Here is an 18,166-nt window from a genome sequence, read left to right as displayed (position 1 = left end):
TAAAGTCAAATTTATTATTATTATTATTAAGAAATATACAGTCGTATATAGAATAATAAAAATACAGTAGCTTAATTCAATATGAAAAAATGCACACATACCTTAGTAAACTATAATCATTACTAGTATATAGACAAAAGGGAAAAAATGTCTGTGTAATGTACTACCACTAGCCTTTATGAGCATAATTCAAATTCAAATTTATTTATTCAAGTAAGTTACAATACATTCTGGTTTATACACGAATCTACAATAAATGCAGTACAACAGCTTATTATGCAACAAATTTCACATATTATGAAAACGTATTAATTACAATGAAGATTGAATGCAACATTAGAACATTGATAATATAGTATTGTAATGTAACTACATAAATCAGCGGTGTTTCAACAATGAATAAATATACACCCCACTATAAAAGAATAAAATAATATATAATAATTGAATAAAAGAATAAAAGAAATGCAAGCGCAAATCACGAAATGATGGACCACATACTACAAGACTAAATCATATGAAATCCTTCGGAATTTGGAAGGGGAGAACCAGAAGATATCCAAGTGCTCCGAATAAGTATTGAAAATTCTTTGAGCTCCACTTAAAGGAAAGTTATAATGGCTTACCGTTCTGGAGCGAGAAATATGAAATTGAAATTCAGAACGTCGAGCAATGGTATTTATATATATGTTAATTTAAAAAAACAGGTAGGAAGAATCAATTTAACAGATTGTACAGAAAAACAAGTAATTTAACATCACGTCTTACTTTCATTGATTTAATATTGAACATACTTCTGAGGGAGTTGGTTGGATAATCAAAGGGACAGAAAACCCTGTTCTTTTTATAATACATACATCTCAAAAATGTGTTTTGCAAGCGTTCTAGAAGGTGAATCTGTTCATTATGATAAGGATTCCATACTTCGCATGCATACTCTAATAGACTCCTCACAATTGATTTGTATAAAGGTGCGTACAGACTTTCGCTCTGCTCTGCAACCGAACGTCACTCCAGCAGAGCGATTGATGATCGACCGGCGAGCAAGAGTGGTTCGACCGGGAACGCGAGAAGATCTAACATCTTCCGTAACGTTCATGATGGGTGCGTGGGCGGAGCGACTGTGGTTCGATGGTGGTACGAGGGAGGAGCGTGCTCGGTGCGGGTTGCAAGCGCGAATATGTGTACGCAGCTTAAGAGTAGCAGAGGTACCACATCAGTGAAGGGCGAGCATGTCCTCAAAATGAAACCCATCTGTTGATTGGCTCTGTTAGCTATGTAATCAATATGTGAATTGAAAGAAAGGTCTGGGCTGAATACTACTCCAAGGTCCTTGAAGGACTCCACCTTTTCCATTGGAATGCCATTTATATAGTATACACCTGGATGAGTGGAGGACTGCCGAGTGAAACTCATGAATTTACATATTTCATTCACATTCATTTTTAGTCCATTTTCATCACACCATCTAGACAGACTATTAATATCCCTCTGCAAATCATAGCAATCTCTATGATAATTGATTTCTTCATATAATTTTACATCATCTGCATACAGAAGGCATGAAGATTCACTGATGGTAGATGGTAGATCATTAATGAACAGAAGAAATAGAAGTGGACCAAGGTTAGAGCCCTGAGGAACCCCTGATGTACACTCAAACCATTCTGATTTGAAATTATGAATCTTGACTTACTGTATTCTTGCCTCCAGATAACTCTGTAGAAGATTAACCATTGTTACACAAAATCCTAACACTTTGAGTTTCCGTATCAGAAGTCTGATTTATGGTGTCAAACGCTTTTGATAGATCTGTAAAGATAACATCTGAACGACCCCCATGATCCAAAATTTGTGAAACCTCACTACTAAACACTATAAGATTGGACACAGTTGAGCGACCAGGCAGAAATCCATGTTGCTCAGGTTCAATAATCCTCTGACCCTGCTTATAAATAATCGAATACAGGAGCTTCTCAAAAACTTTCGAAAAACAATTCAAAATGGAAATTGGAAATGCAAAATGGAAATGCAAATCCAAATTGGTTTGTAGTTTTTAATACCATTCCTATTCCCAGACTTGAAAACAGGAGTAACTCTTGCAATCTTCCATTTTGAAGGAAATCTACTCGACCTTATAGCCAAGTTGAAAATGAATTTTAATGGCTCTAAAGGAGCTCTACAGCACAGCCCTTGACAATAAAGGTTGGAATCGCATCAGGACCCTCGGAGCAGCCCGACCTCAGCCCATTGATAGGAGACAGAATATCATTGTAAGAAAGTAATCATATCTCAGAAAGTAATGATCAGAAAAAATGTTTTCCTGAGAAAACTTTCTCATTTTGATAGCTTGATGATATACAAATCAAAAAACTTTGAAAAATATCTCGAGTAAAAAGTTTATTTTTAGCCTTTGCACAGCCTTAAGGTTATCGTTCATAATCAGATTCTCATCCTTAATCAGAAAATAACTTGGGTCATCACCACTATTCTCCTCCCCCCTTTTACATTTCAAGAATTATAATAATTAAAGGAAAAAATAACTTATAAATAGCAGAACCTTTAATGAATAAAATACTAGATATTTGGTCTTCAGCATGGATAACCACCTTAGTACCACCACAACTACTCAGAAAGAATCTATAATATTGAAAACACCCAGTTTAAAAGAAAACAGAGTAATAAGATTAGAAGCAAGAACGAGAAATGTTATTGGAAGACCTAGCAATACTGTAAATGAGAATGAGATAAAAATATTCGATAGTTCTGTTGATATACCGTAGAATAAGTTGCAGAAAGAAAAACATACAGTTAGAGCAGTTAGTGAATTGATAAGACTATACCACGCATTGTTAAATAGTAAACGAATTTTGTATTGATATAATGTAGCCTTATAATCCATTACCAGGAACAACTAAGACAATCCCTAGTACATTTATTTCGTTATTATTTGCTTTTCAATTGAAAGGTTCCTTACCAATTTCTTTAAGATTAAACATTCATTAAATTATAAATTGTTTATCAATTTCCAGGACTCCAGATAGGAGAATAGTTCAGTCAAATGGTCGTTTTTCAGGAAACAGCCCCGAAAGAATTTTTCTCGACGGTTCTATTTATGTAATTTGGGGCGCTGAATTCGAATCTGAAATTTGCTGACACGCCAGAGGGCGGCTTCATCCCCAAAACCCCCTAAATTTTTGTGACTTTTTTAATTTTTCCATTTAATCTCGAAAACTTCAAGTTTTTGGAGAAAAATCACTCTCTACAAAATTAAAGATAATAAAATTTCCAATAAATTGAGTGGTCGCGCAGGATTCTACAACTTTTAGTTCCGGAGCTACGAATTTTCAAAAAGGGGTATTTTTTAGGAGTTTTCAAAATTATGCAAACCTACCACTTCTACCCTATACAACTTGGATATTTTTCTAGTATAGATAAAACACCATACATCACGTGAAAGAACAATTGAATCTGAACAGGATTCCTTAGGAATTTTCGAATTTAGTAGTGGGGGAGGGGGAATACACCCAACAATAGAAAATCATGTCCTACAGCCAAAATACAAATTTTTACTTTCCTTGCCCTATTACCATAGGTAAGGAAAGTATTGCTTTCCGAAAAAAAATTAAGGTACCCCAATTTCTAAATTTCTATACGTTTCAAGGTCCTCTGAGTCCAAAAAAGTGGTTTTTGGGTATTGGTCTGTATATGTGTGTGTGTGTGTGTGTGTGTGTGTATGAGTGTATGTGCGTCTGTGTACACGATATCTCATCTCCCAATTAACGGAATGACTTGAAATTTGGAACTTAAGGTCCTTCCCCTACATATAAGGATCCGACACGAACAATTTTGATCAAATTAAATTCAAGATGGCGGCTAAAATGGCGAAAATGATGTCAAAAACAGGGTTTTTCGAGATTTTCTCGAAAACGGCTCCAACGATTTTGATTAAATTTACACCTGAAATAGTCACTGATAAGCTCTATCAACTGCCACAAGTCCCATATCTGTAAAAATTTCAGGAGCTCCACCCCATCTATGCAAAGTTTGATTTTAGATTCTCAATTATCAGGCTCCAGATACAATTTAAACAAAAAAATTCAAGTGGAAAAGATTGAGTATGAAAATCTCTACAATTAATGTTCAGTAACATTTTCACCTAAAATTGAAAATAAGCTCGAAATTCGAGAAAATGTGATTATCCAATTGCAAACTGTTGGCAACTGTTGATTCTATTAAATGATTCACTATGAAGACATAGCAGACCTCGTATGTCTCCAGCGTTATTTTCCTGTCACCAGCTGACTCAGATCTTTGTTTATAAGTGGACTTGAGATGCGCGTCAACACTAGCGTCAGGTGATCAATTCTCATAACGGCAAGGAAAGTTGTGTGAGTGCGCCACACCAGATTTTTCATTATAATGCCTTTTCAAGGCCTTCCTAACAAAAAATACATATTTCAGCTGAAATCATCTCACGAGGTTTATTCTCTATGAGAATCGCCCGTTAGAAACATTAAATTTTAGAATTTACTAGTAGGGGGTACGTCATAAGGATACGTCAAGGATCAAAACTTTGAACATTTATAACTTTTGACAGAATAATCAGATCTCCTCGTAATTCAGCTCATTCTTCTCAGCTCGTCAAGGCGGTTCAAAATCATTTATTGTAACTGAAATTTGATGAAAAAATAAAAAATTCCTCCTTCAGTGTATCTTAGCCCATATTTAAATACTCAGAAAAATGACCAATTCCTTTATTCAAAACTGTGTATCTCGGTAACCCGAAATGATAAAAAATGGTAATTAATCTTGATTTGAAGAACAGAATCTCCTCTTTCATGTGAGGTGAATGAATTTTGTAAAAATATGATCGTGTGGTAAGATACGTTTGTTTCAAAAAATCAAGAAATTTGCTATACTTTCCTCATTTTCACAGTCTCCACAGTTTATCGATAATTAACAGTCATGCAAGATGAATTTAAGACGTAGCTTATAGAGCATGTAATTCTCTTTCATTTGAGACCAATCGCAAGTTTCTATCATGTATCTTACTCGTTTTAGAGACCTCTCGAATAACAGTAAAATCGCAGAAAAAATGAGAAAATAATGAAAAAATGAAAATAATCATTTTTTTAATTGGCTGTTACTTTCGAACAGTATTGTAATCAGAAAAACGATTTATGGGAGCAAGAAGAGGAAAAAATTCTCTACAACCTTTACTACTTTTTGGATTTTTTATCTAAAGTGTTTCACAAGATACGCAATTTTGAATATGCAGAAAATTTGTGATGCTTTAATCATTTTCACAGTCTCGCATATTCAAAGTTGCGTATCTTGTGAAACACTTTAGATTAAAAATCCAAAAAGTAGTCAAAGTTGTAGAGAATTTTCTCCCTCATGAAAGAGTAGATTCTGTTCTTCAAATCAAGACCAAGTACCATTTTTATCATTTCGGGTTACCGAGATACACAGTTTTAAATATAGGAATTGGCCATTTTTCTGTGTATTTAAATATGGGCTAAAATACACTAAAGGAGGAATGTTTTATTTATTCATCAAATTTCAGTTATGATACATGATTTTGAACCGATTCTATGATTCTCATAGAAAATAAACCCTCGTGAGATGATTTCAGCCGAAATATGTATTTTTTGTTAGGAAGGCCTTGAAAAGGTATTATAATGAACAATTTGTATTTTGGCTGTAGGACATGATTTTCTATTGTTGGGTGTATTCCCCCTCCCCCACTACTAAATTCGAAAATTCCTAAGGAATCCTGTTCAGATTCAATTGTTCTTTCACGTGATGTATGGTGTTTTATCTATACTAGAAAAATATCCAAGTTGTATAGGGTAGAAGTGGTAGGTTTGCATAATTTTGAAAACCCCTTAAAAAATACCCCTTTTTTGAAAATTCGTAGCTCCGGAACTAAAAGTTGTAGAATCCTGCGCGACCACTCAATTTATTGGAAATTTTATTATCTTTAATTTTGTAGAGAGTGATTTTTCTCCAAAAACTTGAAGTTTTCGAGATTGAATGGAAAAATTAAAAAAGTCACAAAATTTTAGGGGGTTTTGGGGATGAAGCCGCCCTCTTGCGTGTCAGCAAATTTCAGATTCGAATTCAGCGCTCCAAATTACATAAATAGAATCGTCGAGAAAAATTCTTTAGGAGCTGTTTCCTGAAAACGACCATTTGACTGGACTAGAAGCAGTTATTTTAAATCACAAAAGCAAGTCTCATAGAAAGCATTCATTCGGTTGAGTTGATTATAACTCTATGTAGTTGAGTTAATAGCTGAGAGAACAATGATAATAATGGATTAACAGTTGTATAATTCTGATTGATTAATGAATAAAAACAGATACGTGAAATCGAATAATAATACACTCTAGATTTGACACAATTCATTCCCGGAAAACAATATAATATATTATATGAGACCTACAATATAGGGAAAATAAAATTAAATCTTTAACAATTGACTGTAGTTGGTACAGCTTTCAAGTCCTTCTCACATCGTACGGTATAGATTCTACCGTTCTCAACAATTCTTATCTCTATTGTACCAGTCTTGTCCACCCAAACATAAATTTGAAGCCAAATTCCTTTTGAAGTTTTCTAGCTTTGGAGAGAAGTATTTTTCGTAGAGCCGTTAAAGTTTATATAAACTGGGTGGGTCTCACCTTGCATCCCCATGTGCCTGGTCGACTGCTTGCTGAAACTGCGCTTCTGCTGCATAATCTCGTGCGTCCAACATACTTCACTATGATTGGTGGCGGATTTCGTGAATCAGGTCGCTTTTTAAGACGATGACAGCAGTCAATCTCTTTTGCACCTATCTGCACACCTACAGCTTGGCAAGTTTGGAGCACCACCTTTGAGACGACCTCCTGATCTGCGACTGGAATACCGTGTATCTTCAAAGTATTTCGTCTTCCATACTGCTCCAGATCGTCGGCTTGCATCGACAGGTCATTAATTTTCTGCTTTAGAGCTTCATTTTCAGTTTGCAGAGTCCTTATTAGTCTATTTCCTGCTGAGATGCTATCAATTCTCCCTGTGTAACAAGAATTTCAGCGTTGTTGTCGAGTTTTGCATGACACGAACTGAGGGACTCTTGTCATTTCTCGAAGCTGCTCATAACTTGCCGCTTGAAATCATTCAAGGCCTCAGTATACGGGTCCTCGGAGCCTGATGAATTGACGGACGCACCAGCGCTGGAAGTTTTTACTGGAGTCGATTGAGCCTCAGTACCCCGCTGACTACGGTGACCCGCCAAACAGCTTCCGCACTTCCAAGAACTCTTCCTCATGAGTTCGAGCTCAACTTCACTTAGATCTCTGTCCGACTCTCCCCTGATACATTTTCTATGGAAAATCGAGCCACACTCAGCGCATACCACTTTGACCTTGTCAGATCTTCCAACCAACACATTGCACTCCGCACATGCACTCATTTTAGTACTGTAATAAAGATTTAATTCGGCTTGAAAACTGTTAAAACGAATAAATATCAACGAAAGAACCGACAGGCTTAGTAAGATGGCGACCAAACTAAGCCAAACTATTCATAAATCAACCGGTAGCCGATAAGAGAGAACGGAACGAAAAACGTCTGCTCGCAATCAACTCTCTGATAGAATTTTCACCTACAAGAGGTATTCTATTTACAGGAAAATATTCTTTTTTAATGCCTGAAATAAGCAGAGTTCATACTCAACAGGAAAATATTATTTTCTGATGCCTGAAATAAGCAGAGTTTATACTCATTCACATTAGAATTAGATAGAAATCAAATCCACAGTTATTTAAATTGTAGGCTGGATGTAATAAAAATTAGTGGTACAAAGACAACTTAACTATTTACGTGTTGTGTTTTTCTGGGTGCGTTTTGATTATTGGATAATTCACCAGTAAATGTCACCATCACAGTGCATTCATAGTGTCTGAGATCCACTTCAGACTCTCAGCATAGGTTAAATGGTAAGCATCGATATTACATATATTTAATGCTTGCAGTTTGAAATGAATCTTATTATAGATCAAATCACCATTGGGAAGCTTTCTGCCGTCGTATTTATGTACTCTTATCAAGCTTTTGCTCAGAGTCAATTGTATGATGACATGTGAAGCACAGTATATCACTTATAAATGCAATAAAAGTAGATATAAATTATAAATACAATTCTTGTAATTGTATCCACAAATAAATAAATATGAAACATTGGGATTGATTGTGTAAAGGTAAAAATAAAATTGGTAAACTTCGAATAAAATATAAAACGAATCACTTTAATGAACCCAGTTGTAAAATTGTATAATAAATAAACATGTCAAAAAACGTCGAGTGTTTGCGTCATAGATCACCACTATAGATATTCGCAGATGCCCTATTACTAAAATACTTCTGAAAGAGACCCCCTCATATTTCAACAAAGAAAATATAACAATTCAAAATAGTTTTACTATTTCAAGACAATAACTGGCGAACCTTCATTGATTTTCTAATACAAATATATCTTAAAACGAGTGATAGTAATTAGTTTGGAACAATAAAGATGATCAACACTTCCGAAACTCTCTTGCACTTGAAATGCAGATCAAACTAAACATCAATAGTTAAAACTTATTTACCTAGCTAACGTACGTTTAAAATGTAGTGTTAGCTCACTTAATAACTATTTCCAAATTATAATTCTATCCAAATAAAATAAATAACATTTTAAATATAAATCACAGCAAAGTTACAAATTCTTATTACAATATAATGTATTACTAGATCCTAGTATTACGGCGTACATTGAATCTCAACTTCTATTGAAAACAGATGGAAATTACTGAGATATTCCAATTATTCAATAATAATTACTATTGAAAATATTTTAAGACGAAAATTTATCCAGTGCAACGGCTGGTCATGGATTCATGAAAAGAATTAAAGATATCAACTCCAACGTTTTTCTAGGAGAAAAATATTTCTGAAATTACTTTTGTTTTAAATGAAATAGGAGGAGAAATGTTAATAAAGCTAGGATGTTAGCTAATGTTAGTTAATAGCTAACAGTCCTAGCAAATCCTTGAAGAATAAAGTCAAATTCTACCTAAAATATATGTTGATAATGTACATTTTATAAAGAGAACCTAAGTTTACCCGCCTTATATAGTGTACCCACAGTATACTGTGTTGATCAAACAAATTTGATCACCTAAAGCCATAGAGCAGTTCTTTCTGCAACTGTTCAGCATCTAGAGTTCCCTCGATCGCCTCACAATTCGGATTAAACACAGAATAGGCACTCAGTTCACCCGCTTTCTTAGGCCCCGTCCTAGTGTTCTTATACAGAATAACCATGAGCGAGATCACAAAATAGACGGCCCCGAATTCGGCGTGTATGGCCAGAACAAACAGAAACGCCCACAGGGACGTGTATAGGGTCAGTTTAGTCCAGGTTCTTGAATCGAAGAGTTCACCGTCTTCGTCGGATACAATTGACTCATTTTCGATAACCGATTCACTCTCACTGACGGCTGCTTGATCAACAAGCTCTCTGTTGTTGATATCCAGTCTTGTGTCATTCTGTAAAGCAATTGATGAAACCAAATTATTCAAATAAATACGGCAAGATTAGTACAAATTCAATACAGCACATTGTAACTTTATTTTTCGGCCAGGATAGCCGAGTCGATTCTGGCGTTGCACCCATCAGTCTGATAGTGCTACCTGGTCGCGGGTTCGAATCCCGCCGAATCCCATCAAATAGGCATGGACGTTTGACCATCTCAACAAATCACCCACGCACTTCCCATTACCCACGCACAAGCGAGAAGCTCATGTGGGCATCATCCGTAATAAATAATAAAATATTACAATATCGCCAAACCAGAATCGTTGAAACTACTACTATAGAATCGTTACATAATCTTGTAGAAGATAAAAAATTCATCAACCATGGCAAAAATATCACAATAGCGATGGTAAAAGCCTCAAAGGAGAGCAATTGGCCTCAAAATCTGAGTTGCGGCTGTAGCCGTGGTTTCATTTATTAGAATGTGATATACAATACAGTTATTTATAGTTTTATACTTATTGCAATTAGTTGAATGCTGACCAACTGGAAAAATATTTTGGAACTCTTAAAATCATAAATTTCAATGTAGATTAATATTTACTCAATTTAGTTGAGCTAAATATCAGTAGCCTATGAAATGAGTAATTCAGGTTGCTGTCAAATTTCTTTCATTTCGCAGTGAAAAACTTAGTAATAAAAACAAATATTATATAAATTTCAAGCTGACAAATTGATAGCTCTCTAAAAAATTCGCAATTTCAATAATGCGCAAAAATGATTATAATGTTTTCATACATTAGGGGATTAGGGTTTTCAAAATTTTATATATGATCATCAGAAAATAATCCATTTTCCGAACATCCTTGTAATTTAATTTAACATATCCAAAACAAAGTGGATACTTCTCGATCGGTGATCGATTGAAACACTGAAGATTCCAAGACAATATCAGATAACCGTTATTCAAAAACATATATACTGATTATTCACCAATGAGATTGAATTATTCAACTTGGAAACTTGTAGAGAATAGATGGACTTCCAACTGAATCTAACTTATTTCAAATTATCTGAACCTTAATAATGCCAATTTATTTTTCCAAAAAGAATTCAAGCATCCATGAATCCACAGGTCAAAGGATTCAATCGATCGACAAAATTATAAATGTCCAAGTAGTATCTTACCTCCTGTACTCTATCATCCTTTGTATCCGAGTTGAACATTTTATTGAATATGCTTTTTATTTTATTTTGAGTACGGTCCAGAAGTTCTTCTCTGGCTCTTCTTCGTCTGTACGCTTTCAATTTAGATTCCATCGAGTTTTCCTATCCTTTCATCAATACATCAATATCTTCACACTGTCGGTCACAAAAAGGTGTCTCTTGAAAAACAGTAGTCAGAGGTTGCTTGGAGATGAATATCTGCAAAAGAGGAGATATGTGATGAGTCTGCATTTAGAAAAAGATTGGTGTGTTTGAATGGTGTGAAATCATAGGAGAAACAAGAAATAGAGATTATTGATTGAAGACAGGATACTGGTTAGAGCTGACTGATTGTGAGTCTAGGCGGTGGTCTGGGAAAAATCTAACAAAAAAATTAATTTCTATTTCTATAAGAATTTCAATTTTGAGGTGAAGTTTTCACTTTGCAATACCACCAACCAGTACTATAAGTCAACTTAAAATTCACAATCAGTTTGTATAAAAACCTGGAAATTGGAGTTAACCAAACGTGTTTGCATTAGAAATGATCCCTCGATGGTTTGTTTTTCATCGTTCGGTTATAAGTCCAAATGACTCCCACGCCATTGACCTGGGTACAATGACCTCAAGGTATATGTTGCGGTGAAAAAACTCCAAACCAACTGAATTTTTCAATGTTTTGGAATATTAGACAATTTGAAATCAAGTTGAAAGTACCCTGACACTTTCTTTAAAGTTCAAAATCCTCGAACTTTTTGTTCCTCTTCCAGTTGTCTTTGATATTTGCCAAAACAAACCATCGGACCAATTATATCACTCCCACATTTTTTTGATAATGAAATGAGATCAAGTAAAACACTTCATCTTCAGTGGGTAATAGCTTACTGATATACATTTTTTCAAAAATTAGTAGGTTTGAAATTAGGTCGTCTTGAAATATATATCTACAGCTTATGGTTCACTTATTATAAATGACGCCATCGATCCCACAGCTTTGAGTAATGGATGAAGGAGAAGGTATAAGGTTGACTGAAAGGATTGCATTGAAGTCGTTGCAAAATTTCTAGGAACTCTTTGATGTTTTATTTACCAATGATGGAAAGGAATATATCACGCCTAACCATCTCACCGAGGAAATGAGGATGATCTTCTCGTTCGGGAGGGCCGCATCAGCATTGTGGAACTGGCTGAAACATTGAATGTATTGAATGTGGATCTCAGCCATGTGACAGCCAGGACGATGGAAATTGAGCGATCTGACGCTAAACATAGTTTATGGACAACTGACCGACAATACCTACACGCATCGTGTAGAAGAGATCAACGACCATTTTTTGGTCACTCATAGGCAGGTCACGATCGGAGAGCTTATTCGACATAACGACTTGCCTTCTGAATATGTACAGTCGTTGGTTGAGAAAAATCTCGGGTAACAAAATCCTTGCTAAGAAATATAAAGAAGAGGGTACCGCGTCACGAGATGCCTTAAACCAGCTTTGAGAAAACAAGTCTGGTTTTCAATTCAAATGGAGTGGCCGTATACGAGTATATTGGACGCTGCTGGCTTTGTAAACCTGGTATGTAAAGCCAGATATTTTTCTAGGGCCATTCCCGAGTTTTGGATGGACACGTAGCCTATAGCCATCGGTTCTGGCTACCTAAAAGGGCAGACGTCAAGGTGCGACCTGAAAACTCGTGAAACTAGACCTGAGGACAGCCCAGTAACTCGGAATTTGGTTATTATTATCAAATGGCAGCAAGGTGCCATTAATCTTATGGTGCGTTGAGCTAAATTTCTGCAACGTATCCAATTTTTTGGATAGGGCCAAGCCAAATTGAGTCAGACAGTAAAATTATATATTAATGAATCCTTCATCAAATAACTAATTTTTTAATTACAGTATTGAACATTTATACTTTATAAATTTGATTAGAAATAAATTAGTTTTATTTTTTATTCGTTTTTAGACGAGTTCGGAGAGCTTCCTACCCTGCCGAATCGTCTAAAAACGCCTCATGTGGTTTGGCCCTAGATTTGAACTAATTCATGATTGAAATCAAAGAAGGATTCATTAATATATAACTTTTATTGTCTGTCTCAAAAAATAGTGGAGCAGAAACGGTAGCTAATGCATAGGCCATACTATTTAGAGACTGTAATGTAACCAGAAGATGAGCTTCTCATTAAGATCAGTGGTAGGGAGTTACTCGTTTTTGTGCGTCTCGTATTGAAAAAAATCAGTGCAAAGTTGAGCCACAGAATACTTACGAAATGGGAAGTTGGCTAGTATCTGTGGTTGAGCCAAGCGGTGGCATAGATAGAAGCTAGAATGACACGGGTGACATTCATTTCATCTAAATTTCACTTGTCTTATGCTCTACTATGTTCTGACCCGACAATCTATCTTTAAGCAAATTTCACACCGCCATAGCGTAGCATGAAACGTCTTTTGAAAGACCTAGCCAACGTTTTTACTACTGTTAATTAATCTGTCCATTTCAAACCAGCAGAGATTTAAAATTAGAAGATACGACGGTTTCCACAAGATACAAATTTCTACAACTTTATTGACATTTTGGAGCAATTATTGAATCAAATTGGAAGGTTGGATGTACCTATTTTGATATGTGGAGATAGGAATATTGATGGCAAGATAGATTCCGTATATAGGAGATGTTTTTTTTATGTGTTAGAATCACACAAATTGTTGAATGTTGTAAAGTTGAACACTCGAGTAACTCCAAATGTATCAACACAAATTGATTACATACTGACAAGTGAGAACATACAACATGTACAAAGCGGCTGTATTGACACACCATTGTCAGATCATAGATGGCTGCATATAGATATAGATGCATGTTGATATGAAGTCAGGCTTAAAAATAGAAAAGAATAGAATTACAAAACTAGGTATGGACGAATGTTTTGGAAGGCTTGGCATGATAAAATGGATGGACATGGTTCAATGAATTTTATGACAATTATAGATACTGTTTTGAAATATGTTGCCCAAAAAAGATCTATAAGATTAATAACAAATCTGAATTGAGTTGGATTGACAATGACATTATATTGTCAAGAGATAAATTGAAACAATTATACTGGAGGACTAGGCAATTTAACAATGAGAGAGCAAAGTTGCAAAGAGACAGCACTCACAGTTAATTTCTGGTAACAGGAGGGTGTTTTATAGAAATAAATAATAAGGGCAAGAAATGTTAGTAAGGAGTGATGGAGAATTGTTCACAGCTTAACAAAGAATACTTTCATCCATGATAAGTTAAAGATAGAGGAGGAGCTGGTTAGTGATCCCTTTAAGATTGCACAAGAGTTTAATAAATATTTCTATGAGGAAGTAAGGAGCCTTGTTGGTGATGGATTACCCAAGCATTACATGATAGGGGATGATTGTGAGACAAGGGATGGTTGTTATTTTCACTTAAGATCAACTTGTGCTGATGAAGTGATAAATATAAAAATTGATAGAATGTGCAATAAGCCAAGTGCTGGAGTTGACAATATTCCATGTAGACTAGTTAAAGCCTCAGCACATATTACAGCTGAACTACTGTCATTGATAATTAATAAGTCATTTGAGGAAGGTGAATTTCCAGACGCTATCAAAACTTCTAAGCTTATACCAATATAAGCCAATATATACCAATATATATACCTGTAGCTGTTCAATCGGTCTATTCCAAAGTTTTTGAAGTAACTTATCTGGACAGATTGATTCCGTATTTGGAGCAACACAGATTGATAAGTTGTAGACAATTTGGTTTCAGGAATAAAAAAATCACAGCTGATGCGATTTTTGCCTTGTTAACTGCAGTGTATGACAAAGTAGATTGTACTGATGAGGTATACACAATATTATATGATATGACTAAGGCATTTGATTGTGTTCACCACGAAATGTTGAAGCTTAAACTCATCAAATACGGAATCACAGGAAAACCTTTGGATTGGATAATGACATATTTGAAAAATCATCAACAAGTGGTCAATGTAAGTCACATAGGAAATGATAATGTTATTCGACATATTAGATCACAAGTACAACAGGGTGTTGACATAGGAGTACCTCAAGGTTCCAATATGGGCCCAGTCTTGTTTCTGCTTTATGTAAACGATCTCCCCACTTCTGTGCAAGAGGGGGAGATTTGGATGTTTGCAGATGATGTTTGTCACTTCTTAATAGACAAGAATGCTTCTGAAGCAATTAAAAAAACGCAGAAAGGTCTAAATGAGATGAGTGTATGGTGCACAGAAAATAAGCTGGTACTTGACCAAAAGAAAACGTGTGTGTTGCAGTTCCATAATGTTAAGAAACAAGACTTAAGTCCACTATTGCGAGTTGGTGATCAACACCTACAACTGAATAAAAATTTAAAATATTTAGGAGTACATATTGCTGACAACCTACGATGGAAAGAGCACATAAATAATGTTGTCAAGAGACTCAATGTAGTGTGTTGCCTTGCTCGACGGCTGCAGAAAATGGTGGACGCAGAAGTATTACTGAAAGTCTATCATGGATGCTTCCACAGTGTATTAAATTATAGTATCGAATACTGGGAAAATCGCTCAGAAGCGGAAAGAGTATTCTTATTACAAAAAGAATATTAAGAATTTTAAGTGGTGCACACTACATCGAAGATTGTAGACCGATATTCAAGAGATTGCATGTGTTAACATTAACTGATGTATACATATTGGAGTCAGCGACTACAATATTGAAATATCCAGAATATTTTGAAATGAACTCCAGCATTCATCATCACAATACAAGACAGAGACAATACCCACATCGACAGGCAAAGAACAACACTAGCCTTGTCTAGTGTTAGAGACGTGGCAAGCAGGGTGTACAACAAGCTTCCCTTGGAGCTTCAGGAGATCCTTGAAGACCCACTTACTTAGAAAGAATTATTATTCCATGAAGGAGTTCTGGGATGACGTCTGACAACCAGATAGAACAGAATAAAATGACAACCACGGCTGTAAAGGCTTCCAGTGGGATCACTACAAGTATACAAGTAAGTTACGTCTTCCAAATATGTATTTTAAGCACAGTCTGTGCTACATTTGTTTAATAAATGTTACTATATACATTTTTACTAATTGACAGCGTATTTATAGCACAAATTTTATATAATTGATAGAATAACCTAAATTTATAGGATCTGAATAATCTTTATTCTGAATTTTGTATAATACTAATCAATTTACTTACAATGATTTGCCACGCTAACTCAATACTCAATGCCGTGAATGCGTGAAAGTGGAAATTTTAAGGTTAAAAGGCTTTTGTCAATATTTTCTTCAAAACAGCTGACTGAACTAGCAGCAAGCAAATCGGTCTCCCGGAAGAAGATCCTGCGCATGAGCAATGTGTAAATCCGTATTCACACGTTGGCCCAATGAATACCAGCGTCAGTGTATGGTTGGGTGGTTTGCCAGCGCTGGCAGAGTTAAAGTGAGTTATAATAATATCACTGGAGGAAGAAAGGAGAACAGTGTTGCTGATTATCTGCCTTCTATAAGATCTAGCTGATGTAATATTAATTTTTCATTTTTGTTTAAAATTATCAATCATATTTTTTCGCCACTCTGCACTGAAAGCAGCTGTTTTCCAGTCCCTACGTAGATCTAAAAGACCTTATTTGCAGACGACTCTCATCTGACGTCAGAAAAGGGTTTCTTTCCGGCCTAGACCGGAAAACATACTCTTTCTAGCCGCTAACATGGAAGTCCGTAGTTAATAAGTCATCCGCTAGATCGGGCGAGTGTCCACTTTCTTTAACTAAGTCGCCATGATTTCAGTTCGAGTTTCAAATCAAACTAATTCAGCATTCGCTTTGCAACCATTTTTATTCAATTATTTATTGTTGATTAGTGCATTCCAAATTTTCAAAAATGCCTGAAGATGACGATGCCTGTTATATTCCAAGTGAAATTTTAGAAGAATCTGAAATCCTGACTGCAAATCTTCTACCACTAAAATCAAGAGATAGGTACAATAACAAGTATTCTTTATTTATTTGTCAGCAATACCTGTAGTGTGGTGAAAAATATCGTTCGCACCATGGGCAAAAATGTTTTTCTGGCTCTCAATCTTTTCTAGTCCTCGGCCTACTACCTCGGACTTGAATACTGATTTTGAGCCGGAAAAATCTCATTTTCTGCTCTAGGTGTGAAATATACTATATTCCTTAAGAAATTTTGTTTTCCTACAGTTACCTTGAAAAGTGACCATTCCTGCACTGATTACAGAACGCGAAGAATCACTTTTGCGCACTAGTGCGCAAAGTGATTACTTTGCATACTCCAGATTTGCAACATGGCAACACAAAATAGTTAGTGGGCTATATGGATGAATGGTACGCGAAAGCCAAAATTATGTTGGTTAGAATGACTGTGTTTGGATGAGAATCATTTCAATGGCTACATTTATGATAAAATCTCATTCTAGAAATCCAAAATAAGAATAATGTTCATGTAAATCATAATTTAATAATTACTTCTCATCATTTAATAATAAATAATGTTTCTTTTCTATTGATAATTATTACTGCAACTGCAAGCAATGAGAAATGTACTCTAGCAAATACACATTATGAAATTTGAATTTTGAGGTTAAATAATTACCATTCATTGATATCCATGTGAATAAAAAAAACTACAATCAAAATTCTCTGGTGTCCATGTTATTTTTATTAATATTTTCAGGCTACTTTGAGCATTTTTTTGTAATTTGAGAACGTAAATCTAAAATAATTTCTGGAAATTGTTTTTAGATAGGTATTTGGAAAGATGGAACAAACGTAGTTACGATTTTTTCCGCTAAGTCGCGTGCCTTTCGGTTCTTCATACCTCCATCATTCAAAGCAGCCGTTGGCATATGTATTTTGAATGCAAATTTGTTGTTTCTTATTTGATTTTCGTAATAATTTGTGTAAAAAATGGATGTGGATAGTGTTGAATGTGATTGTGGAAGTGAGACACAATAGTAGGCAGCTGCAGTAGCTCATAAAATTGACTCATAATTGAAGGAAAAAAATTAACATACAAGAAAGAAGAATATTTGAATTCCACTTTTACTCTCCAAAAAAGCTGAGTTAGAAAACCCTGTAAATACTATATCTAAAGCGAAATGAGTAAAACTATATCATTTCATACCTATGTAGAAAGGAATTATTTTTCAACATCAATCATATTATTTTTGTTATTATAATCTTCATTATAGTACTAATTTATGATTTTTTGTAGATGGGATGAAAATAATTGACTCCTGGATAACTCTGAAATATCACGTCTATTGTCATTTCTATTAACTTCTGAACATTTATGTGTGTAATGATTGCAATACTTCATAATAAGCA

General features: G+C 35.0%; 1 protein-coding gene across 2 annotated transcripts; it reads right to left on the bottom strand.

Annotated features, from left to right (window-relative positions):
• Positions 1-8,276: 8,276 nt before the first annotated feature.
• Positions 8,277-16,163, bottom strand: LOC111046161. 2 transcript variants are annotated; one of them, XM_022331660.2, is made up of 3 exons: positions 16,018-16,163; positions 10,760-10,996; positions 8,277-9,582 (listed from the first exon to the last, which is right to left on the bottom strand). In XM_022331660.2, exons 2-3 carry the CDS (start codon positions 10,889-10,891, stop codon positions 9,208-9,210), a joined length of 507 nt encoding a protein of 168 aa, XP_022187352.1. In that variant the 5' UTR covers positions 10,892-10,996; positions 16,018-16,163; the 3' UTR covers positions 8,277-9,207. The 2 variants fall into 2 exon arrangements, with proteins under 2 accessions (XP_022187352.1, XP_039282663.1); XM_039426729.1 differs by having other exon boundaries at positions 15,701-16,082.
• Between the last annotated feature and the right edge of the window lie 2,003 nt (positions 16,164-18,166).

Source organism: Nilaparvata lugens, chromosome 4 (assembly GCF_014356525.2).
Source record: "Nilaparvata lugens isolate BPH chromosome 4, ASM1435652v1, whole genome shotgun sequence".
Taxonomy (NCBI): Eukaryota; Metazoa; Arthropoda; class Insecta; order Hemiptera; family Delphacidae; genus Nilaparvata; species Nilaparvata lugens.
Note: the sequence above shows the minus strand (reverse complement) of the source record. Positions and strands in the feature narration are given on the sequence as shown.

Excerpts from the sequence above, each read along its gene's own strand:
- LOC111046161 (XM_022331660.2), bottom strand. The coding sequence starts at position 10,891 with ATGGAATCTAAATTGAAAGCGTACAGACGAAGAAGAGCCAGAGAAGAA. Across the intron at positions 9,583-10,759 it reads AGGATGATAGAGTACAGGAG|AATGACACAAGACTGGATAT; the intron begins GTAAGATACTAC and ends ATTGCTTTACAG.